Source organism: Daphnia magna, linkage group LG5 (assembly GCF_020631705.1).
Source record: "Daphnia magna isolate NIES linkage group LG5, ASM2063170v1.1, whole genome shotgun sequence".
In the NCBI taxonomy this organism is placed as follows: Eukaryota; Metazoa; Arthropoda; class Branchiopoda; order Diplostraca; family Daphniidae; genus Daphnia; species Daphnia magna.
Genome location: NC_059186.1, coordinates 11156936 through 11184757, shown reverse-complemented (window position 1 = coordinate 11184757; position 27822 = coordinate 11156936). Strand labels below are relative to the sequence as shown.

Genomic DNA, 27822 nt, shown 5'->3' with positions numbered 1-27822 from the left:
AAACTTATCGAACTTCACCATGGCACCCGAAGATGAAATGGCCGAACGCAAACCATAACAAATTGAATTATGTTGGATACATCATTATGCGTACAACCTGATGGCAAAAAATATGCAATCTTTACTTGACATGAATTTCTCTATTATGACCAAATAGGAACCACCCTCTACAATGTGGTTTACAAGTTATTGAATAACAAGGCATCAATAACAAGTTTTCTTAAATGAAATCTCAAAATGTCATAAACCATATAACCAAAAATTCCAAGAATTTAGTTTTAATCGCAACCAGTTGCTAACCGCTTGTACCTTACCATCCAGTCACGAGACGTTTGGTTCCCAGCCATTAAGTATAATGAGAAATATACATTTACATACATACCAACCTCTGTGTTGAATAAAGAGTTAATAAATATCTGTTGGGTAGAGGAAAATAATTGGAAATTTTTGGACAATCAAAGAATATTTTCTGTAAGAGATCCATGACGATGTCAACCCCGTGCGCCGCAAAACAATCAAAATATTACCAAAGACATCGATGGAAGGCCAAACCGATAGTTTTCCCTTTTTTTCAGTTAAGGGTAGCCTGTTGAAACAACTCTAAACTGTATACACTATTCGACAACCTATAATGAAGTAAATAAAAAATGGTTAACGAAATGAACAAAAAACTTAACAGAATGAAACGTGAACAGAATGAAAAAGAAAAAAAAACGTTTTTTTCACCTTCCAAAGGCATTAAATAGTGCGACTACTTCGTTTCTGGTTAACTGAAACCTGGACCGCTTCATTGATTTGAGGTCGAACGCTGTTGGGTTGGCTTTGTCAAATGAACCAGAGAATAGAATCTTTAATGCCGTTCCGAGTCCCTGGGTTTGGAGCTTTCCCCAAACTTTGCATTTGTCGCATCCAACACAATCCATAATGCGCGTGATGTTGCGGAAATGATGACGAAATTCTTCTTTCAACTTGCGAGCTTGCTTACTGCCTCCCGTAAACATAGATGATTCATTGAAATGAGGCTGAAATGATCTGCCACAATTTGTCACAAAAAAAATTTTAAAAACAAAACAATAAACAAGTAAAAAAAGAGAAACAAATAGCCTAGTGATTACTTTATTTGGTTTAGAAGATCGTGGACAGCGATATTGACCTCTGCATCTTCTGTTTCGTTTCCGGTATAAAAAGGTAGTTGCTCCAAATATGGAGCAGCTTTTGCAATCGCCCTTAACTCAAGGAGGTAGAGAAAATAGAGATTGCGCAACCACTTAGGACCTTCACCGTGAGTTCTTTCAGGATCAAACCGGGCTTGAAATTCTTCATGATTTAATCCCCAGCGCTGTAAGCCGGGTACACCATCTGAAAAATCGTGTAAAACGCAATCGCCTGACACATTAAGCTTTCAAATGAGTTAAGAAAGAGGTGAAAACTTACGGCTATGAAGATATTGAGCACATAGGTGAATATTGATACTGGCATGCAATCCAGAAATAGCACGATAAAATGCTCGTTTTTCCAAACACAAATCTATGATAAATTTCAAGAGGGAACAGTTTAGAAATTTGTTTCAGTTAAAACACATAATTTAATTTTTTTCACCTCCAACATTCGTTGAATCTATATAAGGGCCGTACCCTCGTTTAGGCCTAATAAAAATAACACAAAAATGAAACAAAACGAGATATTTTTTACTTTTTAAATATAAAACTACTTGAAGCAATTCTCTTCATAGATTGTTTTCCAGATGCGTTGGGCAGATGATCCCTTATAACCAGTATATCTCTCTGGATTTAAGAGCAAATCAACGAAGACACTGTCGTTATTATTATCATCGTCAACATCACAAAATGAATGCTGGCTATCGTCATGCAGCTTCCAGAGCGCAAGGTCGGCCGATATCTCTTTGGTTAGTGTGGTGTTGAGGTACCCGAGCTCTTCATCACTACCTTCACTGCATTTACCAGCATCTTGTGATTCACTTGATAATTTTGGATTGTTTACAGGTCCAAATAAATTACTCTTATTTTTAATATTTAGAAAAATTTCTCGAGGTACATTTGCCTATAAAATAATGATTTGTTAGTGAATTATAAGAACATGGCATAGCAAACTATGATCCAACCTCTGTGCAGGATTCAACTGTGCAAGCTGATGATGCACAACCCCCATCATCTGGCCAAAATGGGCATGGCTTTCTCAGATTTACCTTGAAGAACCGAAAGTAGTTCTTGGATAATAAACTTTTCAGCCTAGTTAAATATCATGTGAATTATTTCTGTACATCTTATCTAAAGCTATAATGTACCTTGGGTATACTCTGTAGTTGTTGAACTTGTCAACAAGATCCACACTACATTCACATTCATCCACATTGCCTTTTAACTGAAAAGATTTTTGAATTCAAAATTTAAAAAATGAAATACTGGCAAAAGAAAAATTATTATTTGCTAATGAACAACTATTATACTACGGCACCCTTGAGGGTACACATTACATCAGCAAGAACTTCAGAAAAACTTTAGAGAAATTTATATTTTTCTTCCTCACCTCACAAAAACACCTATCAGCAATAGCAGGTGAAGCTGGTGTCTTGGGAGGTAGAAAACCAAACTGACACCAGGCAGGAACAAGACAAAAAATTAAAAGCGCAAGTAAAGTGTTCGTCATTTTCACCAGTTCACCATACGGAAACGCGACACTCGAAAAACAAGAAGATTACTCATCCACGTCTTCCAACTTTCTGGAAGCAACTTAAGACCAACAAAAAACCTAGACCGATTGAGGTGGTACGTGACGTTTCTATAGGAGACGTATGCTAGTAACCATGGCAACGCTTAGTTGGCAGACGATTGCCATCTGGGCTTACGTGTATCTCTCTCATTAGCTCGATTTATTTATTTCTTAGAGTGAAAGTTGTTCCTGCTGATTACACTATTTTATATATTTGGCCATAAGTGACGTAACATACCCAGAAACTTATTGATACTTCCCTGACAAACATGCAATCGTGCTCTAGACGGCTAATGACTTATCTCAGCCAAAAGATCGGTTTCGCAATACATCGCCGATATTTCTGCGACAAGGCAAAGACCACCCTTAAAGGAAATGCCAATATACTTCTTAAACAGATTGAAGCAAGAATTTTAGCAGCAGGCCCTATAACAGTGGCTGAATACATGAAAGAAGTACTAACAAATCCCACTGCTGGCTACTACATGAATCGGGATGTATTTGGACAAACAGGTGATTTCATAACTTCACCAGAAATATCACAAATGTTTGGAGAGGTATAATGGGTTAAAACATATATTTGAAGAAACTCTGTAATTGGTAGATCCTTGCAGGTATTTTCAAAATGCTTCTCTATACTGCAGGAATGCCCATATTGATAGATGACTTTTATTGTTCAACTAGCTTATTGCAGTCTGGCTTGTCAATGAGTGGACCAAATGTGGAAGACCTACACCTTTTCAAATCGCCGAATTAGGTCCGGGACGTGGGACATTAATGGCTGACATCCTACGGGTGTTTTCCAAATTCAAGATAGCCGGGTCTGATTTCTCAGTAAGCCTTGTTGAAGTCAGTCCATATTTAGCTCAGGTTCAAGAGAAGCAGCTGAGTCCACGTCAAGCGCAGGAAGCCACCAAGTTACCTCAAGGTTCCCAACACTACAAGCAATCAATATCGTTTTACGGGTCCCAAGTACGGTGGTATAACCACGTAGCCGATCTTCCTCGTACCTTCACGCTTTTTCTGGCTCACGAGTTCTTCGATGCCCTTCCGATTCACAAGTTGGTCAAGGTAGATCAAGGTTGGAGGGAAGTTTTAATCGACCTAAATCGAGAAGATCTTACCTTGCGCTTCGTCATTTCCCGCGACCGTACACCCGCCTGCCTGTATCGTCTGGTACCGTAAATGGTTTTGTAAATCAGCTGCGATTTTGCTAATTCATAATAAATTAATCTTTTAAACACAGGATAACGAAAGCAGAGAAGAGTTAGAAGTAAGCCCGCAGAGTCTTATCATAACCCAAGCGATGGCTGCCAGAATCCATCAAGATGGAGGTTGTTTCTATTTTATCTTTAAGGCAACTTTGAAAATTTAATACATCTGCCTTAGGTATTGGATTAGTGATCGATTATGGACACGAAGGCGACAAAACTGATACATTCAGGGTAAGAAACTAGTACAGGTTTATTTAGAATTGAAGTTTACATCTTACCTTTTGGTGACAGGGCTTCAAGAATCATAAACTCCATGATCCTCTTGTAGATCCTGGAACAGCAGATTTAACGGCAGATGTAGATTTTTCTGCACTTAAGTGGGCAGCAACGCATCCTAGAACTTTCGAAGACTGGAAAGCCAATCTTACCTTTGGCACTGTCGATCAGAAGGATTTTTTAACGAGAGTAGGTATAAATCTGAGGCTTGAGCAGCTATTAGCTTCTTGCCGGGACGAAGATGTAGCTCTTAATTTAAAGTCAGCTCATAAGATGCTCACAGATCCAATGGAAATGGGAAGCAAATTTAAATTTCTAGCTTTGTATCCATCTGTGATGGAAAAAATTCTCGAACGATACCCTCCTCCTGGATTTGTTTAGCAATTTGGAATCAGAAATATGTATGATGTAATAAAACCACCAACACTGAAAATACATGAACTGGAAACTTCTAGTGAACACAAACTAACCCAAAAGAACTTTTTTCATTCTGCCTTCATCAGAATCGGAATCAACTGGACAACATGACGAGACGGGATTTTTAGTACAGTTGGGTGAACACAGATACTGAAGCAGTGGAATCCGGTATTTGCCACAAAAATCGACAAATTTTACGTGTTCCACGCGACTGTCAAAATAAACTCCTGAAACGAAATCGACGAATAAATACTGACTTGTCTGTAGAAGAAATTCAGCGAGAAAGTCATTCGCGTTTTACCTTGACATTTTGGGTTGACGCACTGATGAGCGCTTCCGAGATACGCAGCTAAATGCTGTGGTATCTCCCAAGTATTATAGGGAACACAATTGGACTTGATGACTCTTCCTGCCAGTTCTAGTAACGTGGGTGGATTGTAAGTCAGGTCACGTACGAAGCGAACCACCAAGGGGTTATCCCTCAGACTTAACTGTAATTCATGAAAAAAAAAATACATAACAAATTTTTAAAAAGGATTACATACACACTGCAATTAGCATAAACAAACCTCCATTAGCTCCTTTAAAGCCACAATCTGTGGTGGCAATGTAGTCAACTGGTTTTTGTGTAGCAAAAGGGTTCGAAGCTTCTTCAATTGAATAATTGTGGAGGGGATGTTCTGAAGTTGGTTTTCAGCTAACACCAAGGCTTGCAATCTTGCCAGTTGACCAACTTCTGCTGGAATATCAGTTAAGCAGTTTCCACCCAAATACAAAACCTTTAGTCTGTGTATTTGAATTGAAAGAAAACAAATTATCTTACAATGAACACCAAATACTTTAGAAAAGGTTTGGTTGATAATACCTTTGTAGTCTTCCGATTGTATTGGGAATCATTGAAATTTGGTTACCTCCTACGTAAAGATAACGAAGTCCATCTAGTTCTAGGAGCTGTTCTGGAAATCGTGTTAAATTATTTCCACTAAAATTAACTTCTCTGAGGCTTTTGCAAACACCAAAGTTTTTTGGAATGCCACCATCTTCTAAACGATTGTTTTTGGCAATGAGAGATGTGAGATTTTTTAACTCGAGAATCAAATCTGGAATGAAGGTAAGATTGTTGCCAGACAAATTCAAAATTTTGATGTTAACAAAGTGGATTAGAGAATCAGGGAGTGTGGTCAGTCTGTTATGTTGCAATATCATAGATTCATAGTAGTTTGCTTTGTGCAGGTGAGATCCTCTCTCACTAGTGATCGTTTCTAACTTTGCGGACAAAGTGTCACTGTTGATCATTGAATAAGAAAAGTCTAGGCATTGAGGTTTGCCAGAATAATCTGATTCACCACTGTCTGAGGACGAGTGGGAATAGTCCACGAAATTTGCCATTTCTGGTAATAACGATGGCGACTCAATAATGCCAAGACAAAATATTATGAGAGGACTAAAAACCCATACACAAAACAATAAATCAGTTGCTATAAAACGACATAAACTAGACCCCTTGTTTATACGCACAAGACTGTTACCAAGCCAAACAACTTATGCAGACAATCCAAGGTTCTTCCTTTTACGTAAACAGTTTTCCCCAGAGGGATGATAAACAAAACGCAAACTTTATCACGTGATCGTCAGCTGCTTGTCTGTAGGGTGTTAGCAGTCATATATTACGTGATGGTTTGAGAACTCCATGTAAAACGCCTGTAAATAAGCCACGCCCCACGTCACTTTTCGCGAAACCCATTTTTAAGGCTTTTTCGGGCTCACTTCCTCCGAAAGTGCTGCACCACGCTGAGATCTCATGCACTACAACGCATATCTCTCTAGACCTCCGCTCGGTGCTAGTATTCGAAAACTCTATTTTTCTTGTTAGTGCAATTAGTCCTCCGCTTGGTGCAGCCCTTTCGGAGGGAGTGAGATCAAAAATCTGGTTCGCGAACAGTGACGTCGGGAGTACTATGACTCTGGTTCTATTTTCATAAGTGTCATTCTGATCTTGAGAAATTAAAAGTCATCTTTTACTCCATCAAAGAACGGTTCATTTTTTTTTCTAGTTCTTACGTTCCATCAGTTGCGACAAATTATTGATGTTTTAAAGTAAACAATGAAGCATAAATTTAGTGTGTTGTTATATTTCACGCAATTAAAATGACAGTGTTGTATTTTATTCCAAGAGAAATAATGAGTTCTCTATTATTACATTGCTGAAGGCTTGGTGCCAATCAACGTTGATCTATATTATGCGCTGTCGATTAAGATGAGCTTTATTCGAAAATATAAACAAACAAAGAAATCCGCCATTAATATAACTTTCATTTCCGCTTCCCAATACATTCAAAATTTCAAATGTAATACTTGACGTAATACGACAAGAGGAATTACGAGTCGAATTGTGTTATGTGTCAACAGGTGCTCAAATTTATGCACAGCATAATAAAATGAGTTTTTATCAGCAATATTGGTTATCGATTTATATAAGCGATAAGAAACCAGGTGAGTCGACTTATGTCCTCCAAAAACAAGCTGATGTGGTCAGACGACTACAAAGTACGAAGATGGCCAAGTTGACGGCACTTTTGGTAAGTTCACAAACCTAGTAACAAATTTTTCCAATATCTGAAATTTTACAGGGGTTTTATATAGATTTGTCTTCTGCCGCTCCTCGCTTGGGCGCAAAACGATATCACCTGGAATGATTATTACACAGCAGGCGGACGAACATCAGGACTCGTTGCTGCCAGTAAAGATGGATTTCTGCTGAATGGTAAACCATTTCACATCATCAGTGGAGCTGTTCATTATTTTCGGATTCATCCAACTCAATGGCGTGACCGACTGAAGAAACTACGAGCCACCGGGGCCAACACCGTTGAAACGTATGTTAATTTTTTAAGACAAATGAAAATTCCTGTAAATGTCAAGGCAATTATAGGTACATGCCGTGGAACCTTCACGAGCCACGTCGTGGAGAATATGATTTCAGCGAAGGCCAAAATGACATGTCCTATTTTCTTAATGTGACCGCTTTTGTCGAAATGGCTCAAGAGGAGGACCTATTCGTCATTTTGCGACCAGGTCCTTTCATCTGCTCTGAATGGGACTTCGGCGGATTGCCAAGGTAATTTTCAACAAATTCCTGGTAACACAAATCTTATTAGTTTCCTATAACACTTGGGCTCTCTACAGCTGGTTGTTGCGTGATCCCGAAATGAAAGTTCGCAGTTCCTACCCCGGATTCTTGGAGGTGGCAGATGCCTACTTGACAGAAGTGTTCCGACGCGTAGTCGACTTGCAATTTCAACGAGGAGATGGACCCATTATTGCTATTCAAGTAAGCGACTAGCAAGTTTATATCGATTAATTGGGTACTCAAAGCCCTTCACATTTTTCTTATCAGGTGGAGAACGAATACGGAGCCTTTGGAGTAGGGGACGAACCGCGTGACACGCAATATTTGATTCACCTGCGAGATAAGATGATTGAACTGGGAGCGAGAGAGATGTTTTTCACGTCCGACACACCTACGAAGAATGCCGATTTAGGGGCAGTTCCCGGAGAGTTACAGACAGCCAATTTCCAAAAAGATGCTGATCCCGAATTTGACGCGCTCGACTTGTTGCAACCGGACAAACCGTACATGGTTGCCGAATTCTGGAGTGGATGGGTTAGTTGATTTTACCTTCAGTTGTGCTTGTGCATAATGAATATTCTTCACTAATCGCTCCATTCATTTAGTTTGACCACTGGGGGAAAGGTTACCACGGAGGCTCATCTGTAGAAGGTAAACCAATTATAGTTTTAAAAAATTAATAAGTTTACAATTATAACTTGTTGTTGAAACCAGAGTTTTCCTACACGCTGGAACGGATTTTCACTCGAAACAGTTCAGTCAATTTTTACATGTTTATCGGCGGAACAAGTTTCGGGTTCATGAACGGAGCCAATACGCTCCCTGTCTTTCCTTTCTACGCCCCCGATGTTAGCAGCTATGGTGCGTATTACAGAGCTCTCGTATTTTTCTTAAATTCTTTTTGAACGGCGCAATGAATTGAACATTTTACAGATTACGATGCACCTCTGTCCGAAGCAGGCGATTACACTGACAAATACTACGCTGCCAAAGATCTCATTGCTCGATTCAATAGAATTCCCAACATCTATATGCCCGCTATGCCAGCCGAAAGCGTTAAAACTGTTTATCCCGCCATTCAAGCAACAGAACATCTAACGCTAGATGATCTTCTCCTTCAGTTGGTAATACTTTAATCAAACTGAACTTAAATGGGAAGTAAAATCTTACCAACGGTGTGTAGCCGAGTAACTTGGTGATCCAATCGGACAATTTGCTGGCCATGGAAGATCTTCCAATTAACAACGGCAATGGCCAGAGTTACGGATATATTTTATATCGAAACACTGCCAGCTTGACAGGTGGTGCACATACCATCCAAACTGTTGGTCACGTCCGCGATTTGGCTGTTTTCCTGCTGGACCAGCAACGTTTGACACCTGATTGGAAAAACGACCTTCAGCTGAATGATTTCGGCTTTTGGGCACTAGAGTAACTTAATTTAATAAAGGCGATATGACAGATTAATTCCAAACTGATATTTCGATTTAGGAATCGAACATTCGACTTCAACGCTGATAAAGGAGACACCAACTATGTAGTAGATTTGCTGGTGGAAAACATGGCAAGGTAAAAAAAAATAAATAAATAAAAATATCGAATAATTTCTCGAAGAGTCATTGTAATCTCCTTTATGATTCCATCTACAGGAATAATTTTGGCCCACCAAGCTACTTCGCTCAGAAACGAGGTTTGCCAGAGGGACCTGTTTTGCTAGACGACGAAGAAGTGGTTGGATGGACAATCTTTCCTTTAGAATTTACATCAGCTTGGGTACGCGGGTAAGTCGAATAGCAGTTGGTTTTTAAATTTCTTACATATCGTGCTTAGTAAAGGATTATTTTAATAGATTGACAAATTGGAATGCCTCTCCAGCTCCACCAACGACTGTCATTTGTCCTACACTTACCAAGTCAACTTTGACGATTGCTGATGATCCAACTGACACGTACATTACGACTACCGGATGGGGTGATGGTAACCGAGGTGTCGTCTTTGTCAATGGTTTTAATGTCGGTCGTTATTCGGGCATTGGTCCCACGAAAACTCTTTACATTCCGGCTCCATTGTTGAGCCGTGGCGACAATACCGTAAGTTCTATTTGCTTTTTCCGTACTTTCAGGACTGGCATGATCTCAACTGAGCTTGTTTTTCCTTGCAGATTCTGGTTTGGTCCCTGTTCGATCCCGTGACGACTATCGCGTTCACAGATCAGCCAGATTTAGGTAAGTTATGTGGTAATAAGGTACAGTTTGGTCTCAAGCTTCTAAATCACTAAAGATAGCACAAGTATCATTTGCCCGTGTACATCTACGGGAGATGTTTGCCAAGATATGTGCCGTCTTGGATTCTTGTCCTGTATTTGATACAAATGCGTTCTCAGTTTTTGAAATTTACAATTATCTGAATGATTTAATAATACAATATTTCTTTTTTAATACTTTAAGGTCCATCAATTCAACCGTAAACCATGACGCCGCGTCTTGAAATCAACGTTTCGATATCAGCAGTATTCTTCATACAAGTTGCTCTGTAGAGAAATGTTTTTGTATTTCTAAAATGAAAAGAAGAAACCAATAAATTACTTTCCTTTGCCTGCAAAATACATTTTATTCCTAGCTAAATACTTATGATTATACAAACCTAATAGATAATTCAATACATGACTTTGAAAAAAAAAAAATTACCCTTTAGCTGTGCAATTAACTCAACAACAAGTCCAAACTTCATTGTTACACAATACAAAAGTTAAAGTTTGCCCTGAGAATTGAAAAAACCAAAACATGGTTACAGAATATGCATGTAGGCAACCCAATTTCATTACTACCATGGAATATGGACAATATTTCAAGGCTAGGCAAAGATACATAAAAATTTAAATGTGTTTTCTGTCTAAGCAGGTCATGTTTTGAAAATTTCAGTTTTATTTACCGAAGAATAAATAACTCTAGGAGAAAATTGACTGTTTAGTGATTATGTTGGTTGAATAAGCATGAAAAACCCACTGTACTATATCATGTAACAAATAACACCTTATCATTGCGATAACGTGGGAATGATGACGAGGTTAACAAACCTGGACTTATATAAATAGGACACCACTACACAAATAGTTGATTAAAAAAACCAAAGGAAATGACCAGGTTGACAGGAATATTGGTAAGATTCATTAGAAAGCTTACCAGAGTTGATACAGGATGTTTACATTTGACAACATGCTTTCTAGACGTGTCTTCTGCCACTGCTGGCTTACGCCCAGAACGATGTCAGCTGGTATGATTATTACACAGCAGGCGGACGAACATCAGGACTCGTTGCTGCCAGCAAAGATGGATTTTTACTGAATGGAAAACCATTTCACATCATCAGCGGAGCTGTTCATTATTTTCGAATTCATCCAACTCAATGGCGTGATCGACTGAGAAAACTACGGGCAATTGGCGCCAACACTGTTGAAACGTATGTAAATTGTCTAAAACAGATGACAATTCATATGAATGTCAAGGCAATTATAGGTACATGCCGTGGAACCTTCACGAGCCTCGTCGTGGAGAATATGATTTCAGTGAAGGCCAAAATGATATGTCCTATTTTCTTAATGTGACCGCTTTTGTCGAAATGGCTCAGCAAGAGGACCTATTCGTCATTTTGCGGCCAGGCCCTTACATCTGCTCTGAATGGGAGTTTGGTGGATTGCCAAGGTAATTTTTCAGTCATTTTCGTCGATTCTGTGAATAGCATTAATTGCGAACTGGGTGTGGCCATTCTTCAGTTGGCTTTTACGTGATCCTGAGATGAAAGTTCGCACTTCCTATCCTGGATTCCTCCAGGTGGCTGATGGTTACTTGACAGAAGTATTCCGACGCGTAGCTGATTTGCAATTTCAACGAGGGAATGGGCCTATCATTGCCTTTCAAGTAAACTGCTACAAATTTTTCATTACTCTTCTGTTAGCCATAATTTTTACTGTTAGGTTGAGAATGAATACGGGGCTTTCCGAGAAGGTTCAGAGGTGCCCGAAACGCAATATTTGATTCATTTGCGAGACAAGATGATTGAATTAGGGTCAATTGAAATGTTCTTTACGTCAGACACACCCTCGAATAACGGTGACTTGGGGGCTGTTCCAGGTGAGTTACAGACAGCCAATTTTGCATACGAAGCGGATAAACAATTTGATGCCCTCGACGTGCTACAACCAACAAAACCGTACATGGTGGCTGAGTTTTGGAGCGGATGGGTTCGTATTTTTCCCCAAGTTACTTCTGAACTAATTTTAATGGCGCTTTCTTTTTAGTTTGATCACTGGGGTCAACTCTACCACGATGGAACGTCTTTAAATGGTACTAGAGTTGCATTAATCTATATTCATTGAGTATGCTAAGCGAAGTAAATCTGTTTTGGGAACAGACTTTACTTACGTCCTGGAACGTATCTTCGCTCGAAACAGTTCAGTGAATTTCTACATGTTTATTGGTGGGACAAGTTTCGGATTTATGAACGGAGCAAACTTACAATCCTCTTTCCCATTTTACGCTGCCGATATCAGCAGTTACGGTAAAAGATCCCTTTCATTTCCATGTCGTTCCTGATACAATTAATAGTTTTTTCTTTATGCAAATATTTCAGATTACGATTCACCTTTAAGCGAAGCAGGCGATTACACTGACAAATACTACGCTGCCAAAGACCTCATCGCTCGATTCAACAGAATTCCTAACATCTACATGCCCCCTATGCCAGCCGAAAGTATTAAAACTGCTTATCCCGCAATCCAAGCAACAGAACATCTAACCCTGGAAGATCTTCTTCTTCAATTGGTAGCAATTCAAACACACTTAACGAAATCGAAATGTAAATCTTACCCTCTGTTTGTAGCCCAGCTACTTGGTGATCCAGTCGAACAATTTGCTTGCGATGGAAGACCTTCCGATCAATAATAATAACGGCCAGAGTTATGGGTATGTTTTGTACCGAAACGCAGCCACTTTGACAGGGGGGGCACACACCATCCAGACAATCGGTCACGTACGGGATTTAGCCGTTTTGTTGGTGGATCAGCAACGTTTGACACCTGACTGGAAAACTGAAATGCAGCTGGGAAATTTTGGCTTTTGGGCAACAGCGTAAATGATAATTTTAGCATTACATACCTCGAATATTTTTGAACGATTCTTCCTTTGTTAGGAATGCCTCATTTGAATTTGTTACTCAGGATTCTGCAAACAGTCACACAGTTGATTTACTAGTAGAAAACATGGGGAGGTAAAACAATAAGAAAACATTTTAGGTACAAAGTTTTTTAACAAATAAAAATTTTAAAAACAAAAATTACAGGAATAATTTTGGCCCTCCAAGCTACTTTCATCAGAAAAGAGGTTTACCTGAAGGACCTGTTTTACTGGACAACGAAGAAGTCGTTGGATATACAATCTTTCCTTTGGAATTTACGTCAGCTTGGGTTCGCAGGTAAGACGAATTGCAATTGATATATAAATACTTCCCGAATCATGCTTAATAGTTACGATTCTATTTTAATAGTTTGACAAATTGGAATGCCTCTCCAGCTCCACCGCCGACTGTCATCTGTCCTACACTTACCAAGTCAACTTTGACCATTTCTGATGATCCGACCGACACGTACATCACGACCACCGGCTGGGGTGACGGTAACCGAGGTGTCGTCTTTGTCAATGGTTTTAACATTGGTCGCTATTCGGGCATTGGTCCCACGAAAACTCTTTACATTCCAGCTCCATTGTTGAGCCGTGGTGACAATACCGTAAGTTCCATTTGCTTTTTCTGTACTGGCGAGACTGGCAAGATCTCAACTGAGCTTCTTTTTACTTGCAGATTCTGGTTTGGTCCCTGTTTGAGCCCGTGACGACCATCTCGTTCGCAGATCAGCCAGATTTAGGTAAGTTATGAGCTAATGGGGTAGTGTTTGGTTTCAAGTGTCCAAATGACGAAAATAGTTATACGTCCGTCATGCGTATTGTGAGCGTGAGTGTGTGCTCGATTCACGTCACGATCGACGCATTGCGCACCGCAATGCGTCTAGCCGGTCTGGGTATTCGTGTTTCTGCTGAGTGCGGGCGTTCGCCTTCGGCTGTTTTTTTAGCCGAGGCCATTAAATTTCCAACGTTGTATGAATGCAGAATTGACTGTTTTTCTTCTCAATCAAGGTCCGCCCAAATATCCGTAACTCGAGCCACTTCCGTACAACGACATCGTGCATTTCTTGTTTCTGGTTTTTTCATTAAGGATTTTCCTGCTAGACAAAAAATACATTCGTTATACAAGATGACAATAAGAGGAAAAATAAACAATACCACAAACTTTCACGACGGCTGAAGATGGTCCTCGTTATTCTTCTCATTAACTGCTCCAGCCGAACAAACATCAAGATCAATTCCAAGGTCCAAATGGCACGGTCAACATTTTGGGCAGTACACGCGAGTGTATTTATAAGCTTTTGTATTCATCATACAGCCATGCGACATAAACACCAATGCAATTAATTAACTGTTGTTTAGACACGTCTCTCGCATTCCTTAAATCGCCACTTTTTCTATAGCGCGGAAAGAACGGGTTGGGGTGGGACGAAGGTAAGAGGGTAAGGGGTTTTGCAAAAATTTCTCTATTTCGAGAAAATGGAAACGTCAACAAGGGCGTAGGACATGAGAGAGAGAAAAAAAAAGAATCAACGGGATTTTATTTTATAAGGTAGAAGAGGATGAAGGGACAATAGAGGGTGTGCAATCATCATCTAACTTTGTCGCCATCGTCAATTCAACATAAGAAAGGGTAGAATGAAAGAAAAAGCCTGACCCTAAACTCTTTATTTTTTGTTATTTTTCTGTGATCGTTTTTCTCCCACCTTTTTTGTTTTCCCGCAGCACACACAGAAGTAGGTAGTGGCTTTACAACTGATACGGAAACAATTGTATTATTTTTGTTTTTCTTTTGTATGTAATAATATTGACCTACTCACGAACTGAAATTGCATTTTAAAATCATAAAAAAATAACTCGGCATGACGCTGGGGGTAGGTGAATGAATAAGAAAAAAACCTATCAGAGACGAGAGATAGAAAAAGAGGAAAAGAAAGAGAAAGATAATAGCGAGAAAAAGAGTAATGAAGAATCAGGGATGTAGAGACATACACATGAGACACATAGCACAGCTTCACGCAGTTACGCCAACGATGAGGAGGGAGGAGGGCAGCAGCGGGGAAAAAAGTATCTAGTTCCGAGTTTTGAACGTTCGAAAGAAAAAAAGACATTTTTGTTTCAGAGCCATAATAGGAGGGAGGTAAAGGAGCAGCATTGCAGTGCACACACCATGGAGGCACGCTGTCGACAAAAAAGAAAAAGAGGCGGATAAAGGGATAGTGTGAATGAGAAAGAATTATTTTGTCAAATTAATTGGCAACAGCAGCCTGCGTGTGTATGTGTGAGGGTTGTCGTGGAACCGCCCTCCTCCTAAAATGGGGTGATGAGAGATTTTCTTGACGGGGAGGACGAGGTGAAGGAGAGAAATTGCCGCGTATCAATCCACCAGGTGGATGTCGAGAGGTGATTTTTTTTTTTTTCCTGTACAACAAACGGAGGGAAAGAGGAAGGAGAAGGTGTCGTTGGGATGGAGGGGAGGGGGGTAAGGACGACACAGTCTACAATACGTGAATTAATTTTTTTTTCTTTTTCATTTTGGTTGCAGAGGGACTCGCAATAAACTACACATCCTCTGCTATCCGTCGATTTGGTATGATGGGGTTCGAAATAGAAATAAACAAAGAAAAACAAAAAATGATGTGGGAAATAAATCATGGGTAAGGGGACGTCTGCGATCCTCGACTTAACAAAAGTCTTCCAGAAAGCAGCCCCGGGCGATAAATCCGAAGGAATATATTTTCCCGCGCTCAACAAGAGACTAATGTCCTGAAATCTAAGTTTGCTTGTTGTTACAAATTACAATTTTCTTTTTTTTTTTTAGCTGTTGGGAGGTTTGAAAAAAAGTCTGGCCCTTTTCCTTTGTTTCATTCATTCCTTTCTTCCTCAATGAAGGGTTTTACTTCTGTCTCTATCTTGTGTTTTGTTTCGTTTCACGCTAAATGAATGTTTCCATGGCAGCAGTTGCAATCGATAATTAAGACTTCTAAGCTTTTAAAAACTTCCATTTAATTCAAAAAAAAAAAAAAAAAAAAAGAAGAAAAAAAAGTATCCCCTTTCTTCCTTGGTTCAGCTCCTGTTTCTGCCATGCACGTCTGAGGAGATAGTTATTTAAATTCTTTCTGTTGCTTTTTGTTTCTTCTTATCGTATGTTGTCTTCTTATGCAGTACCGACAGCTCCAAGAGTCTCACCGGTCGCAGCACAGACATCAGGTGGTGAGTGAATGTGACCTCCTGTGGCCCCAGAAGCTCCTGCTGCCGAAGATCCTTCCGGTCCGCCTGCCGAATTAGGAGACCCCGTGGCTGAGGAATCCTGAGACGGGGACGCGGCGTTTATGACGCCCATCAAACCGCTAGTGCCTCGCATATGCGGTGGAATTAGCAGAGCGTTCAGGGCTGGCTGAATCTTTAGCTCTATAATCCATCATCGGATGGTGATACGAGTAAGTGAAAAACATACACAATTATTTCGAAATTGGACACAGTGTGATTAATGAACCGCTAGATAGACGCTGTTACCATGTTCAGTAAAGTTGAAGAGGACGGGCAGTTCTCGCCCATTGGGTAACCTCGTATGAGGGTCCCTTAGTTCTTCGAAAAAGGTGTGAGCGCACGCCTCCAAAGGCGAGATGCGCGCAGAGGGGGTGTATTCCAAGAGACGCGAGACTAAATCGATCGCTTCCAATGGCGTCCGAGCACGGAAGACCTAATACAAACACAAAGATAATGAATCGAAGTGGTGGGAATCAAAATGTGCGGTAATGTCTAATACAATGCCGAATAGTGAGGACTTTAACTGTAATGTTTTGTCTAGCATCCCTTCATCAGAAAAAACAAAACAAATTAAAATACGAAAAAACAAAATCGAAATATGAAAATGAAAAAGCCTACACAAATCATGGGACGCAAACGAGGGGTACGGAGTGGGCAAGTATGTCGAGAATACTAGTTTTCATGCACCAAACATTTGCTCATTTGAGTGTCTGTATCAGCAAGGGCTAACAGACATACAAGCGATCGATACGTTATTTTATTTATTATTTACTGTGTTTCCTACCTACTCGTGTCAGCAAGGTAAGACCGAGGGATTTAAACATGACGGGCGTTAAGGCGAAAGAGACAGGATTCTACTTACGCGAAACTTAACCACAGGTTTAGCTTCAGCCCGACTCACAGTAATTTTCTCGAGCATCGACTGCCGATAAAAGGGGGAGAAAAAAAAAATAAAAAAACAAAACAAAAAGAACAAAATATACGTCGTAAGCACATGATGATTTGACGTCGTATACGGTTCGTTTAAAGGTCATAACCCATGTAGAAAAAGGGTCTTGATGGCCACGTGCAAGGAAAATGAAATCGTACAAAAAGAAGAAGGGGAAGCTTAGTGAACAGGTGAACACAGGGAATAACCATCAGAGTTGCGCAACCCAAAAATAAAAAAAGGGGAAACCTATCAAAATCCTCAGGGATAAAAAAGGAATACAGAAGTTCCGCCACTATGCAAAGAGAACAAATGAAGGAAATGCCTGATAATCGCACAGTAACAATGTGCATCAATCAAAGATGGGTGTTTCGCCAACCTGCGTTTAAGCCAATTCCTTAATATTACGTTACGACTTTCATTGCAAAGCAAACGTTGCCTACTACTAGCTAAAACGTACACACAAACCGAGGGATCGATACCATCATCATCGATCTATCAAAACAAAAGAAATGATGGGTGGGTTACATTTTTGTCCTTTACAGTTTCTGTTGGAAACTGTAGGGAACTCATTAAAAAGAAATAAACACAAGACAAATATTCCTAGAGCGGAGATGTGGCCTTTTCTAACTTCCACCAACTTACTCAAAAGCAACATGATAATAGCGCACCGGGAAGAAAGCAATCCTCTAAAATATACGAACATAACCCATTTCAGTTAAGATGAGGAAACGTGAGGTGGAACAATTTTTTAAATGTTTCAAAAATAATTATTATTCTAAAAAAAAAAAAACGAGAAAGATTCAAAGAACCAAAAATGCCAAAAGATGTTGTCGGTAAAAGCAAAGGAAAAAACAAAAAAACAAAAAACAGTAGAAAAATTACCTTTTGCCAAGGGTGTGCTTTGATCTGAGGAAACTTGAATTCGGTGTAGTTTGGATTCATTTCACGGATTTGCTCTCGCGTGGGAGTGCCCAAGACTTTGATAATCTCCACCAACTGATCGACCCCGGAATCGCCAGGGAAAATTGGCTGGCCTAAAAGCAGCTCGGCCAAAACGCAGCCAGCACTCCAAACATCTGGTTAATGTGATTGTAAAAAATTCAAGCAACTGAGTGAATGAAGGGAATTAAATAGTATTACCAATATTCGTGGTGTAGTCGGTGGCTCCGAAAATGAGCTCAGGTGCCCGATAATAACGTGAACAAATATAAGAAACATTAGGCTCGCCCTGGACCAAGTGCTTGGCACTTCCGAAATCACAAAGCTTAAGCACGCCCGACTCGGGATCAAGCAACAAATTTTGTGGTTTGATGTCCCGGTGACAGATTCCCAACGAGTGAATGTAGGCCAGACTCCGAAAGAGTTGATACATATATAGTTTGATAAAGCTGATAGGAATAGTCTGTTTGGATTTGCTATAGTGACGTGCCACTTTGTAAACCGTTTCGGGAATAAATTCCAAAACCAAATTGAGAAACACCTCATCTTTCTAAAAAAAAACCAGAAAAAATTCAAAAATATGCAATATGTTAGATAAATCAACATTTGAAAGAAAAAACAGAAAACGACCTTTTCTCCACTGGAATAGAAGAAGTACTTCAATTTGACGATGTTGCAGTGTTCCAGACGCCGCATAATCTGCAGCTCGCGATTCTTTAAGAAACAAAGAAAAAAACTTCACTTCAGTACAACCACACAAAAAATAGTTTCAGTTGTAATTTACTTTGAATCGCTTGTCTTGAAGAACTTTTTTAATGGCCACAAGTTCACCGGTCTCACACAATTTGGCTTGATAGACAACACCAAAACTGCCATTTCCAATTACTTTAGCATCTGTGTAAGCCACTTCTTGAGCTCTATCAGGTCCCTGTCCAGGGGTTGCCACCACTGTGGTGATCTTACTCCCATCTTTACCTAGATTATGGCATTGGAAAAAGATTAAAATTGAAAATGATGAACCCACTACATGGTGGGTGCGAAACAATGGCTAAACTTAATTTTTCATACCAAATGAAGGATTTAGGGATGTCTTGTCAGCAAAGGAGGTGGTACGCGGCCGTCCGCTCATTTTAAAAATTGTAATGTTAACTTGACTCACGCCAAGAACATAGCTGTACACTACAGTCTACACACAGAAGACACACCTGACACAGATGAAGACACTTGACACTCGACACAACCTCTGCTTCAGAAATCTCTTTAGTAATTTGTATATTATTTTAATATATCAAAGATGAGTACTGTGCTGCAAGAATCTTTTAGATGTGTAAAGCAGTACAGAGGCGGGTGTCAGTGGAAAAACGTTCAAGTGACTAGTTTTTCACACTGTAAATCCCGTCAGTGATTCTGATGGCTAACGCCATTTGGGCCTCTATGCTTCGTTCGATAGGGGGGGGGGGGAGAGAAAAAAGTATCAAATTTTCAACAACTGCCTAATGAATAGACGAAGATTATAAGTCACTCGCCAAGTCCGCTGTATCAAGTTCACAACTGTTATTTGCGAGCAGCGGGAAAAATGACTGGCAATCGCTAGTAAAACTAGCTCGGGCTGAGGACATACGGAAACGACGCCATTTAAGATTTTCCACTACAATATGGCGGAACTTTCGTCTTTTGCCACCAGGTGGTAGTCGATTGCTCTGTAAAATTTGGCAACACTGGCCTATTATTTCTGTTGTTGTTCTGCTTTGCTTCAGAGCTTCACTTTATCACGTACACAAAATACTCCCAGCTCTCCGACAGATGGTAGCATCTGTATTCCGCGCCATGTTCAAAATTATTTTTTTTCCGGGACAGATTTTCAATCCAAGACGGAGACTGACACATTAGACATTTTGTGTTCTTTTTATCCTGAAAAAAAAAAAAAAACGATCTGCGCTTCAGATGACCTGTCTGCTAAAAATTTTCGAAAGCAATAAAGCAATTTTTTAAAGCCTTACCGTACATACGAATAAGGGCATTTTTGGAAAACTTATTTGGCATTAGTTATCTTATTAAAATGGTAATGCAAGGTATCTCAAGAAAAAAAAAAAGTATATATGCCTACCTACTCATGCATTTCATGAATTCACGTACGATTGACGCAATTCATCGTCTGCTAGGCGTCGCTTTTTATGGAAAAAATTTTAACTTGACATTTGGTCATTGTCCTACTTTAAATCAAGGCGAAATGGATGATGGAAAAATGTCAGAATGCTGCATTATATCCCTGATTCTTGATTAAGAAGAGTCATTAAATACGCAATCACAGAACTTGTCGTTCGTTCACAGTAAATTTGTTATTAAATAGTGTACCTTGTCTGTTCATCCTATCTAAAAGTTTAATTTTAGGAAATGTTGGCATTATTGGCTCTCAAAAGGATAGCTTTAGTTTCAACCTTACTGGTTGTTTTGATCTCAACATTCCTTTTCATGAAGATTCCAAAATTCCATTCAGATCTGTACAACTTGAGTGAGTACAAAACCATCAAGGTGAGATTAGTATATTAAAAGCTATTGCCTGCTCTAACTCCAGTCATTTACAGAAAAAACTTTTTTTTTTATAGAAAAGTTGTTCAGGAAAACAACTTATACTTTTGTGGACAAAATTTTTTGAAAGTGATGATTTCCATATTGGGTTAGGTAGCAAACCTTTTATGCAGTGCAAAACCTCTGGCTGTTGTGTAACAAATAACCGCAATTTCTTTGACACTAGTGCTGCTATTATATTCCATATCAGGTATGGTAAAATAACATTGAAGAAGATGTCATCATAATCTCATTATACTACCTCTGACACCTAAAATGAATCAGAGATTTGGACTTGAAAGACATGCCACCCCATCGATCTGCTAACCAGCGCTGGATTTTTTTCTTACAAGAATCTCCTCATCACACTCCAAACATTTTATATGACCTTAATAATATTTTCAATTGGACAATGACTTACAGGTTTTGTTAATATGCTATTTGCCTGAATCTCAGATTTTCTACATCAAACACACATCTACATATAACTGTAGAACTGATTCTGACATCTACATGCCATACCCTGTTCTGGAACCGACTGCAGGATCTTCGTTTGAATTTCAAATATGGAACAAGACGTTTGAACCTGATGTTTTGAAGGACCAAATACGACAGAAAAAAAAACTCGCAGCGTGGTTTGTTTCAAACTGCTTCACACAAAGCGGGCGGGAAAAATATGCTTCTGAGCTACAAAAGTACGTTCACGTTGACGTATATGGAAAATGCGGACCTTTAGTGTGTGCCAATCATCTTCAATGCTGTAAGTACTGTATATAGTCTAAAATATTCAAATTGGGTGATCTCCATGTTAACTAGATTTGTATTTCAGACCAAATGTTAGAGCAACAATATAAATTCTACCTCTCTTTCGAGAATTCCATCTGCCGCGACTATGTTACAGGTGCTACAAAACTAAAGAGTTGTTTCTATCAAGGGTCTTTAAGTTCCCCATGCAATTCAGAAAAATTTTACAACGCCCTTCTCTTCAATGTCGTGCCAGTAGTTTATGGTGGTGCCAATTATAATGCAGTTGCGCCTAAAGGCTCTTACATTGATGTTCGTGATTTTACGTCAGGTAAGTACTAAATAATATACATTCACTTAAACCTCACACACCTGACTACTGATACTTGTTTTGCCAGCAGTTCGGCATCTTGCACAGTACCTGAAATTCTTGGATAAAAACGACAGTGCCTACTTGCGGTATTTTGATTGGCGGAAAACTCCATCAGGCATATCAGCCTTACCGCGTTTTATTCAAGGCTGGTGCACGCTTTGCAGGTACACATTTTTCTTTTCGAATTTGAACATGTTATGATTATTACATTATTTCTCTCATTTACGGTTTGCAGTATGCTTAATAACACCTCGTTACCCTTAAAGTCTTATTCAAATATTCATTCCTGGTGGTTTGAAAAAGGCCACTGTGAAAATGATCGTACAAATATTCACAAGTTAACAACTTAGTGTCATTATCTGTGTTTATCGAGCGAGACTTGTTAAATAAAGAGATTTACGTTGCTCTACGCTTTGAAAGTAGTTAGTTCACGATTTGGGTAAACTTTCGTTTACAGTTAACACCAAGTAACAACAACATTGTAAAAAATGTATCGATTAATTTGTATTTACTCATCCATAAGACTTTAAAGTCGACTATCGTTTCTTCCACGTGAACTTTTTTCGAGCACCAGCTTGACCGGGCTTCTTCCTTTCACGTGTTCGCGGGTCAAATGAAAGAAGTCCGGCTAAATGGAAAAATATTGATTTAAATATGTTTAGGTTAAGAATCTAATATCTCGATTGTTACCCAAACGCATGCGCTCTATGGTCTCTGCGTTTACGAAAGATCTCAGGCACATGGAAATGCCAAGGCGAATCGCACCCGATTGGGCAGAAGTGCCACAGCCATCCACAGTAGCCACAACGTCAACTTTCCCTAGCATATCGTTGAATTGTAAAGGGAAAATTATCTGAAACACAAATACTTTCATTACGTTACCATTAAGATAAGAAAATAAGACACATGTTACCTGCTTTTTATCTTGTTCTCTTTGGAAAAAGTGTATGTCTGTTTCGTTAATACTAATCACACCAGTACCCTGACCAATTACTTTCACGGTAGCATTAGAGGTCTTTCGCCGGGCATTATACGTCATGTAGGGGCGACCCGATTCATCACGCATCAACTAAGATAATACATGGAGTATCGAATACGAACTCACTTCATTACTTCCTTGCTATAACAATGTAATTATCCAGATTAATGATACCTCAGGAACTTGTTGTATTTCAACTTGGGCAGCTAGTTGACGTCGAAATTGCATGATGAAATCTTTCTCGATGACAGAATATGGATGTTGACTAAAGCGTTCGAACGTTTTGATCAAATTCGCATACTACCAAAACCAATAAAGAAAAGGGGAAAAAAACGTTATTGTGCAGTTTTCCCACTAAAAAAATCATTTATCACCTGAGCATCAGTCAATGACTCAAGAAGAACATTCTCAATTTTTTGTTTTGGTATCCATTCAGACCCAAACAGAAACCTACATCCAATGGGAAAGTAAATTTTAGATATAAATAAAGAATAAACAAAGACAATTTACAATTCTGTAGGTGTTTGGTTTTGAATTCCCCTGCTTATTATTTTATCTTCATGTCTATCCAGTTGCTTAAATTTTACTGCTAAATCCTAATTTCAAACAACAAATTTAGGTATTCCATTATTTGATAGTAAAACTACTATGTTTTGCTTTTACATGCATGAGTGTGTAGTAATTTGGTTTTGATGTGTAGAACAAACTGTGATAGGGTCGCCCATTAACATCAAATTCTGCTGCCTTACGTTTAGGATAGATCTCATCAGGATGTTTCATCATTGGTCTTGCTCGTGGGTCAAACAGCCCAGATGGAAACAAATATCTTATAGCCTCCTGAATATTAAAGAGGGTAAATAATTGAAACTTTACACACACTGTTATAAAAGTTACATCAACATCAGTTTGCGTGAAGAACTCAGGGTCTTTCCCCATCATGTTAGCCAAATGTCGTTTTCCTATGTTGTACTCATGTAATTGCTGTTTGATGAAATTGTCTACAAAGGAAAAACATTACGCCACAAAACTTGCTGCAAATCTTTCTACGAAAATTGATACCATGGATTTTTGCACGCTCCATGTATGACTTCATAGCTTTGCTCATTTTTTTCGTATCGCTCTGTTCAAAATCTAATGCATGGCCGTCTTTTGAAACTGATTCGTTGAGTTTAAGAGATCCATTTTGGAACAGAGGAGCAGAAAAAAAATATGATCGAACCTAAATAATTTGAAAATGATTGAATCTCCACGTCTTTTGATAAACAAAGTTCTGTTTGTATGTACCCCCCTAAAACATTTTGAAGGGAAAACTACCAGTTCTCTTAGCACTGCCATGTGTACACCGTCTGCACTGCACTATCATGTATTAACTATCAAGACACTAAGAGCATGAAGGAGGAATGGAGGAGGCGCAACTCGGGCTAAAAAGTGTCGAGATGCTGTAATTGCCGTTGGCAATAGATTAGTTCTTTTTTTTGTCACTAGATGCGCATAAACTGCCAGATGGTCTTACTGTGTATGTGAATTGGTGTTGGAAGACGGTAAGAGAGCCATTTCCTGAAAGACCGCCTTGTTTTCTTCCCTTACTCACCAAATAATCTTCTCGGATAATTTATTGGTTAAGTAGAAAGTCACTCACGATAATGAGCTGTATTGATGGAAAACACTGCGATCTAGAATGTCTTCTTTGCCCTCTTTTTGTCACTGTACTGATAAGATTTAGGCTTATCAAGTAAATTCGTTTAGCAACTCGTTAGTGGGAAGAAAGGGACGATATAAGTTTGATATTGTTTTCGTTTTTTGTATCTTAACCGATGTATTATCGATTATGAAATTAATTCCAATTTTTCGGTTTGACTTCTAACATGAATTGGAAAGATTTCGATACTTGGACTTGATATCGATCCCCAAAGCAAGGAGATGATCGATTGTGGTCAATATAAATCGAAAAGAAATTATGATTAATAACTATTTAGTGTCCAACTTCCTCATCTGTGTTTGCTAGGTATAGACCACGAACGGATGCTGAGTTGTCAGTTTTCAAAATGGTCGAAAATCTCGATTGTGGTAAGGCAGCCTAAAATTAACACAGGCTTCTTATGGAGACCCTTTTTAAATTAAATCATTAAGTGAGAAATAACTAGTCTTTTCTATTTATTATTTTTTTTTCTGATAAGTCATCATTCTAGCTAGTACCTTGTTTTTTTTTATTCCTGAAAAACTATGGTATATATTTTAATTTAATTTTTTTCCGGGATTGTTTACATAAGTTCGTCGGCTAGTCTCAGGATTGAAAAGTCAAGAGTCATCGCAAATCTCAGAATTCATGTAGAGCGCGTTATTGGAAACATAAGAAAGAAATTTACCATTTTACGTGGACCAATTAAGATTCGGGATTTGTGCACTGATCCTCACGATGAAACATTTGTTGACAAAATAGTCATTGTTTGCTGTTGTTTGCTAAACGCCATGCCAAGTGTTGTCCCCCCTACTTGAATCACTATGTAAAATGTGCTGAAATAAATATACCATTTTCACTCGAAATTTCAATTTGTATTCCACATTCTTATTCCATATTACACTAACGATAACTTATATTACTTAATTTTTGTAATTTAATGGTTTGCGGGTTGTATGTGTGAGATCCAAATTAGTCTTTGGTAAGCGTTTTGCATTGACAGAGCTTGAGGTTTGATTTTCTTTGTCGTTGCTCTTCTTTGCTTTCTTCTCATCAGACAAACAGTTTTTACAGATCCACTTTGGTCCAAATCGTATTCTCTGCGGTATGATGCAGCATTTGTGAAATACCTTTATAATGCAGTTTACATTCCTGCAAATAACAGTTTCCTCCCCAGGTAGATGTTGTTGGCAAATGCAGTAAAAGGAATGTGAAGTATTCAATGCTGTTTGATTTCCTGTCTGGACGTTTATATCTTCCTCCATATTAACATGTCCAACCGTGGCTTCATTTTCAATTAGGTTTGTCATTGCAGTTTCAACATTATTATGCGCATACTGTGCTTGAAATACTGGTGACTGTGATGCACAGGCTTGTGAATTACTAACAGGCGTATTGACTTCGATCACAGAATGTTCTTCCATCATAGTTACAACTTGGTGACTAGCGTAAAAATAATCGCTAACTAGTTGAGGTAGTAGTACTTCTCTGAAGTAAAATTGAGATCGTATTCTTATCTCGTTGCACAATAGTATGTCTTCAGGCACATATACCACAGCGACGTCATTTTCAATGTAGACCATGAATAACGCAAATTTACGCTTAGTTACAAGGAGCTGCTGCTGAACTTGATAGTAGTATGGGTGATTCTTTTTCAGATTAAATACTTGTGTTTCTTCATCATAGCTTAAGTAAAAGTCTTTATGTGATGTACAAACTTCCTTCAAACTGACAGCATACCTACAAATGCATATAGGAAAACCTATTTACTTATTGGGTCTATCTATGACTTTCTTGCTTTATGTAAAACAGTGTTGAAATGTGGCAATTACAAATGTTGAAATACCTATGTTTCCAGGAACATTTTGCCTCAATTACACCCATGCCATGACACTTGCAATGAAACAGCGCATCGGGTGAAGCTGCTACTTCCGGGAACTCAGATGAGATTATTAATCCACATTTAGTTACATTGAATTGATGATGTAAATTTCTCTTCTTTAACATTTTGCAGCCTTTTGTTATGCACCTATTTTCATTATCAACTCCATACCTTAAATAAGGAGATCATGAATACCTATGAGATAAATAACTTGCTGTACAATAAGACATACCGCGTAGCTTCTGTTGAAAATGCTTTTTCGGCAGGGTAGCAAGACTTTTTCAATAACCATAGTGCAGGTTTCTTTATGTTTGCATTGAAAATTGGGTAAGCATTTGATGCTGTACACCTTCCAGCTCGAAATAATTGCCAAAATTGCGTTTTTTTCTGGCCTATTGTACACCTGTTTACATTCTCACTCTGAACTTCTGTGACACTTAGTGTGCAACCTTTAAGCAATCGTTCACATTCTTCCATTACTGTGACATAGGATTTTCCTACTAGAGAAGCTATAAATATTGTGCCAAAAGCAACAGGGAGTTCAGGTGGTTGAAAATGTTTGTAGAATTCGTTTTTGTTCACAACCTGAAGTTGAACAGCTTTGTTCTTCAATAGGACTTTCTCATACTCACTCTGCTCTTCAGTTGTCATAAGTGGTATTGATGCTGAGTCGTAAAGCTTAGTCTTGTTTTTGCTACCGTGGTACTTGGATTTGTAAATAGTGTCATTCATGCCACTTAGTTGTTTGAAGAGTTTCTGTTAATGAAGAAACAAAAATTATGCGATACACTTTTTAAAAATTTCAATATATAGCTTACCAAATCATTTCTATTTGATGTATCAATCCATCTGTTTTCTTGTGATGTACATGGCAAGTTGTTAACTGCTATGATCTTGTATAACATTGCACCTACGTGTGAACACACACCACCAAGTCTAAATATAACACATTATTGTTATAACAAAGGTAATATAAAATATTATAAACACACATACCCAGCTTCACAGTCACAGCTTGAACATATAATCGACATGTCATTTTTAATCGCAGCCCAAGGATTCAGTAGAGATTTTCTTATAGATTGAGAATGGTGTACTCTACAACTTACAATCACTATAGAATTGCTCAATGTCACACGGAATATGTCCTTAACCCATCCACAACTGACATACTGTTCAGCATCTCTAATGGCTTTATAGGCACATAATTGTAATCCTGTGCTTTTGCTATGTTTAGCAACGCAGTACTGGAAAACGTCGTGCTCTTTTAAATTAGGAAAGCCACTGCTTTTCCACAACTCCGATGGGAAAAGATAAGGATCGTCAGAATCTATAGCAATAAGTTTTTCAATGTATAGCTTTTGCTCTTTGGGGACTAATGCTCTACAATATGGTGACAGACGGTATAACTCAATACTTTGACTAGTAGCCATGTCTGTGGCAAAGAGAACAAACTAAAATATTGACCGATGAGAATGGCGGCAGACTAATTTGAAACTGAGACTAGCCGACGAACT

At 38.8% G+C, this 27822-nt stretch overlaps 8 protein-coding genes and 1 long non-coding RNA gene across 14 annotated transcripts in view; 3 read left to right on the top strand and 6 right to left on the bottom strand.

The window, feature by feature from the left end:
• Window positions 1-120: 120 nt before the first annotated feature.
• LOC116923475 (ero1-like protein) lies at window positions 121-2813 on the bottom strand. Its single transcript, XM_032929955.2, has 9 exons — window positions 2548-2813; window positions 2306-2382; window positions 2123-2249; window positions 1712-2061; window positions 1600-1646; window positions 1435-1527; window positions 1116-1359; window positions 727-1032; window positions 121-626 (listed from the first exon to the last, which is right to left on the bottom strand). The coding sequence occupies exons 1-9, from the start codon at window positions 2665-2667 to the stop codon at window positions 572-574; spliced, it is 1419 nt and encodes a 472-aa protein (XP_032785846.2). The 5' UTR covers window positions 2668-2813; the 3' UTR covers window positions 121-571.
• Window positions 2814-2857: 44 nt separating this feature from the next.
• Window positions 2858-4689, top strand: LOC116923480 (protein arginine methyltransferase NDUFAF7 homolog, mitochondrial). The gene is made up of 5 exons (XM_032929961.2): window positions 2858-3287; window positions 3415-3906; window positions 3977-4064; window positions 4120-4175; window positions 4236-4689. Exons 1-5 carry the CDS (start codon window positions 3000-3002, stop codon window positions 4599-4601), a joined length of 1290 nt encoding a protein of 429 aa, XP_032785852.2. The 5' UTR covers window positions 2858-2999; the 3' UTR covers window positions 4602-4689.
• Window positions 4612-6308, bottom strand: LOC116923483 (leucine-rich repeat-containing protein 58). The gene is made up of 4 exons (XM_032929969.2): window positions 5503-6308; window positions 5207-5423; window positions 4939-5128; window positions 4612-4864 (listed from the first exon to the last, which is right to left on the bottom strand). The coding sequence occupies exons 1-4, from the start codon at window positions 6024-6026 to the stop codon at window positions 4686-4688; spliced, it is 1110 nt and encodes a 369-aa protein (XP_032785860.1). The 5' UTR covers window positions 6027-6308; the 3' UTR covers window positions 4612-4685.
• Window positions 6309-7279: 971 nt separating this feature from the next.
• On the bottom strand, window positions 7280-11084 carry LOC123472525. Of its 2 annotated transcripts, XR_006646971.1 has the most exons (3): window positions 10950-11084; window positions 10190-10321; window positions 7280-10123 (listed from the first exon to the last, which is right to left on the bottom strand). It is a non-coding gene; the product is annotated as an uncharacterized LOC123472525 (long non-coding RNA). The 2 variants fall into 2 exon arrangements; XR_006646970.1 differs by having other exon boundaries at window positions 7280-10321.
• LOC116933911 (beta-galactosidase-1-like protein 2) overlaps window positions 10800-27822 on the top strand; it is a gene marked incomplete in the record, with an annotated part of 76428 nt that continues 59405 nt past the window's right edge. The window contains 8 exon segments of the mRNA XM_045174125.1: window positions 10800-10926; window positions 10994-11226; window positions 11283-11468; window positions 11540-11684; window positions 11741-12007; window positions 12065-12110; window positions 12178-12324; window positions 12397-12484. Coding sequence (XP_045030060.1) covers window positions 10903-10926; window positions 10994-11226; window positions 11283-11468; window positions 11540-11684; window positions 11741-12007; window positions 12065-12110; window positions 12178-12324; window positions 12397-12484 — 1136 coding nt within the window.
• Window positions 14228-19751, bottom strand: LOC116923984 (glycogen synthase kinase-3 beta). 2 transcript variants are annotated; one of them, XM_045174132.1, is made up of 9 exons: window positions 19384-19751; window positions 19150-19324; window positions 18866-19056; window positions 18712-18795; window positions 18283-18631; window positions 18025-18218; window positions 17074-17133; window positions 16458-16644; window positions 14228-16352 (listed from the first exon to the last, which is right to left on the bottom strand). In XM_045174132.1, the coding sequence occupies exons 2-9, from the start codon at window positions 19208-19210 to the stop codon at window positions 16099-16101; spliced, it is 1380 nt and encodes a 459-aa protein (XP_045030067.1). In that variant the 5' UTR covers window positions 19211-19324; window positions 19384-19751; the 3' UTR covers window positions 14228-16098. The 2 variants fall into 2 exon arrangements, with proteins under 2 accessions (XP_045030067.1, XP_032786400.1); XM_032930509.2 differs by lacking the exon at window positions 17074-17133 and having other exon boundaries at window positions 19150-19750.
• Window positions 20228-22175, top strand: LOC116923482 (alpha-(1,3)-fucosyltransferase C). 4 transcript variants are annotated; one of them, XM_032929968.2, is made up of 9 exons: window positions 20228-20411; window positions 20473-20613; window positions 20688-20860; window positions 20935-21072; window positions 21144-21409; window positions 21479-21550; window positions 21653-21724; window positions 21795-21930; window positions 22002-22175. In XM_032929968.2, exons 2-9 carry the CDS (start codon window positions 20476-20478, stop codon window positions 22114-22116), a joined length of 1110 nt encoding a protein of 369 aa, XP_032785859.2. In that variant the 5' UTR covers window positions 20228-20411; window positions 20473-20475; the 3' UTR covers window positions 22117-22175. The 4 variants fall into 4 exon arrangements, with proteins under 4 accessions (XP_032785859.2, XP_032785858.2, XP_032785856.2 ...); XM_032929967.2 differs by having other exon boundaries at window positions 21792-21930; XM_032929965.2 differs by having other exon boundaries at window positions 20229-20411; window positions 21611-21724; window positions 21792-21930.
• On the bottom strand, window positions 22253-24491 carry LOC123472520 (28S ribosomal protein S9, mitochondrial-like). The gene is made up of 11 exons (XM_045174148.1): window positions 24259-24491; window positions 24030-24184; window positions 23805-23964; window positions 23640-23743; window positions 23409-23582; window positions 23256-23341; window positions 23120-23195; window positions 22920-23045; window positions 22680-22835; window positions 22457-22619; window positions 22253-22394 (listed from the first exon to the last, which is right to left on the bottom strand). The coding sequence occupies exons 2-11, from the start codon at window positions 24078-24080 to the stop codon at window positions 22303-22305; spliced, it is 1188 nt and encodes a 395-aa protein (XP_045030083.1). The 5' UTR covers window positions 24081-24184; window positions 24259-24491; the 3' UTR covers window positions 22253-22302.
• Window positions 25271-27817, bottom strand: LOC123472513. The gene is made up of 5 exons (XM_045174123.1): window positions 27302-27817; window positions 27124-27241; window positions 26538-27061; window positions 26270-26476; window positions 25271-26163 (listed from the first exon to the last, which is right to left on the bottom strand). The coding sequence occupies exons 1-5, from the start codon at window positions 27736-27738 to the stop codon at window positions 25347-25349; spliced, it is 2103 nt and encodes a 700-aa protein (XP_045030058.1). The 5' UTR covers window positions 27739-27817; the 3' UTR covers window positions 25271-25346.

Coding starts and splice junctions, on each gene's coding strand:
- LOC116923475 (XM_032929955.2), bottom strand. CDS start 2,667: ATGACGAACACTTTACTTGCGCTTTTAATTTTTTGTCTTGTTCCTGCC. Junction 2,250..2,305: donor AACTACAGAGTATACCCAAG/GTACATTATAGC, acceptor ATATTTAACTAG/GCTGAAAAGTTTATTATCCA. Junction 1,033..1,115: donor GATCTTCTAAACCAAATAAA/GTAATCACTAGG, acceptor AAATTGTGGCAG/ATCATTTCAGCCTCATTTCA.
- LOC116923480 (XM_032929961.2), top strand. CDS start 3,000: ATGCAATCGTGCTCTAGACGGCTAATGACTTATCTCAGCCAAAAGATC. Junction 3,907..3,976: donor CCGCCTGCCTGTATCGTCTG/GTACCGTAAATG, acceptor TTTTAAACACAG/GATAACGAAAGCAGAGAAGA. Junction 4,065..4,119: donor CAGAATCCATCAAGATGGAG/GTTGTTTCTATT, acceptor CATCTGCCTTAG/GTATTGGATTAGTGATCGAT.
- LOC116923483 (XM_032929969.2), bottom strand. CDS start 6,026: ATGGCAAATTTCGTGGACTATTCCCACTCGTCCTCAGACAGTGGTGAA. Junction 5,129..5,206: donor CTTTAAAGGAGCTAATGGAG/GTTTGTTTATGC, acceptor CATGAATTACAG/TTAAGTCTGAGGGATAACCC. Junction 4,865..4,938: donor CGTCAACCCAAAATGTCAAG/GTAAAACGCGAA, acceptor ATTTCGTTTCAG/GAGTTTATTTTGACAGTCGC.
- LOC116923984 (XM_045174132.1), bottom strand. CDS start 19,210: ATGAGCGGACGGCCGCGTACCACCTCCTTTGCTGACAAGACATCCCTA. Junction 18,796..18,865: donor TTCAAGACAAGCGATTCAAA/GTAAATTACAAC, acceptor TGTTTCTTAAAG/AATCGCGAGCTGCAGATTAT. Junction 18,632..18,711: donor TCTATTCCAGTGGAGAAAAG/GTCGTTTTCTGT, acceptor GTTTTTTTTTAG/AAAGATGAGGTGTTTCTCAA.
- LOC116923482 (XM_032929965.2), top strand. CDS start 20,476: ATGTTGGCATTATTGGCTCTCAAAAGGATAGCTTTAGTTTCAACCTTA. Junction 21,410..21,478: donor TGCCAATCATCTTCAATGCT/GTAAGTACTGTA, acceptor TTTGTATTTCAG/ACCAAATGTTAGAGCAACAA. Junction 21,725..21,791: donor TGTTCGTGATTTTACGTCAG/GTAAGTACTAAA, acceptor TTGTTTTGCCAG/CAGTTCGGCATCTTGCACAG.
- LOC123472520 (XM_045174148.1), bottom strand. CDS start 24,080: ATGGCAGTGCTAAGAGAACTGGTAGTTTTCCCTTCAAAATGTTTTAGG. Junction 23,965..24,029: donor CTTCAAAATGTTTTAGGGGG/GTACATACAAAC, acceptor CAAATTATTTAG/GTTCGATCATATTTTTTTTC. Junction 23,196..23,255: donor AACCAAACACCTACAGAATT/GTAAATTGTCTT, acceptor CATTGGATGTAG/GTTTCTGTTTGGGTCTGAAT.
- LOC123472513 (XM_045174123.1), bottom strand. CDS start 27,738: ATGGCTACTAGTCAAAGTATTGAGTTATACCGTCTGTCACCATATTGT. Junction 26,477..26,537: donor TTTTCAACAGAAGCTACGCG/GTATGTCTTATT, acceptor TCCTTATTTAAG/GTATGGAGTTGATAATGAAA. Junction 26,164..26,269: donor AAATGTTCCTGGAAACATAG/GTATTTCAACAT, acceptor ATGCATTTGTAG/GTATGCTGTCAGTTTGAAGG.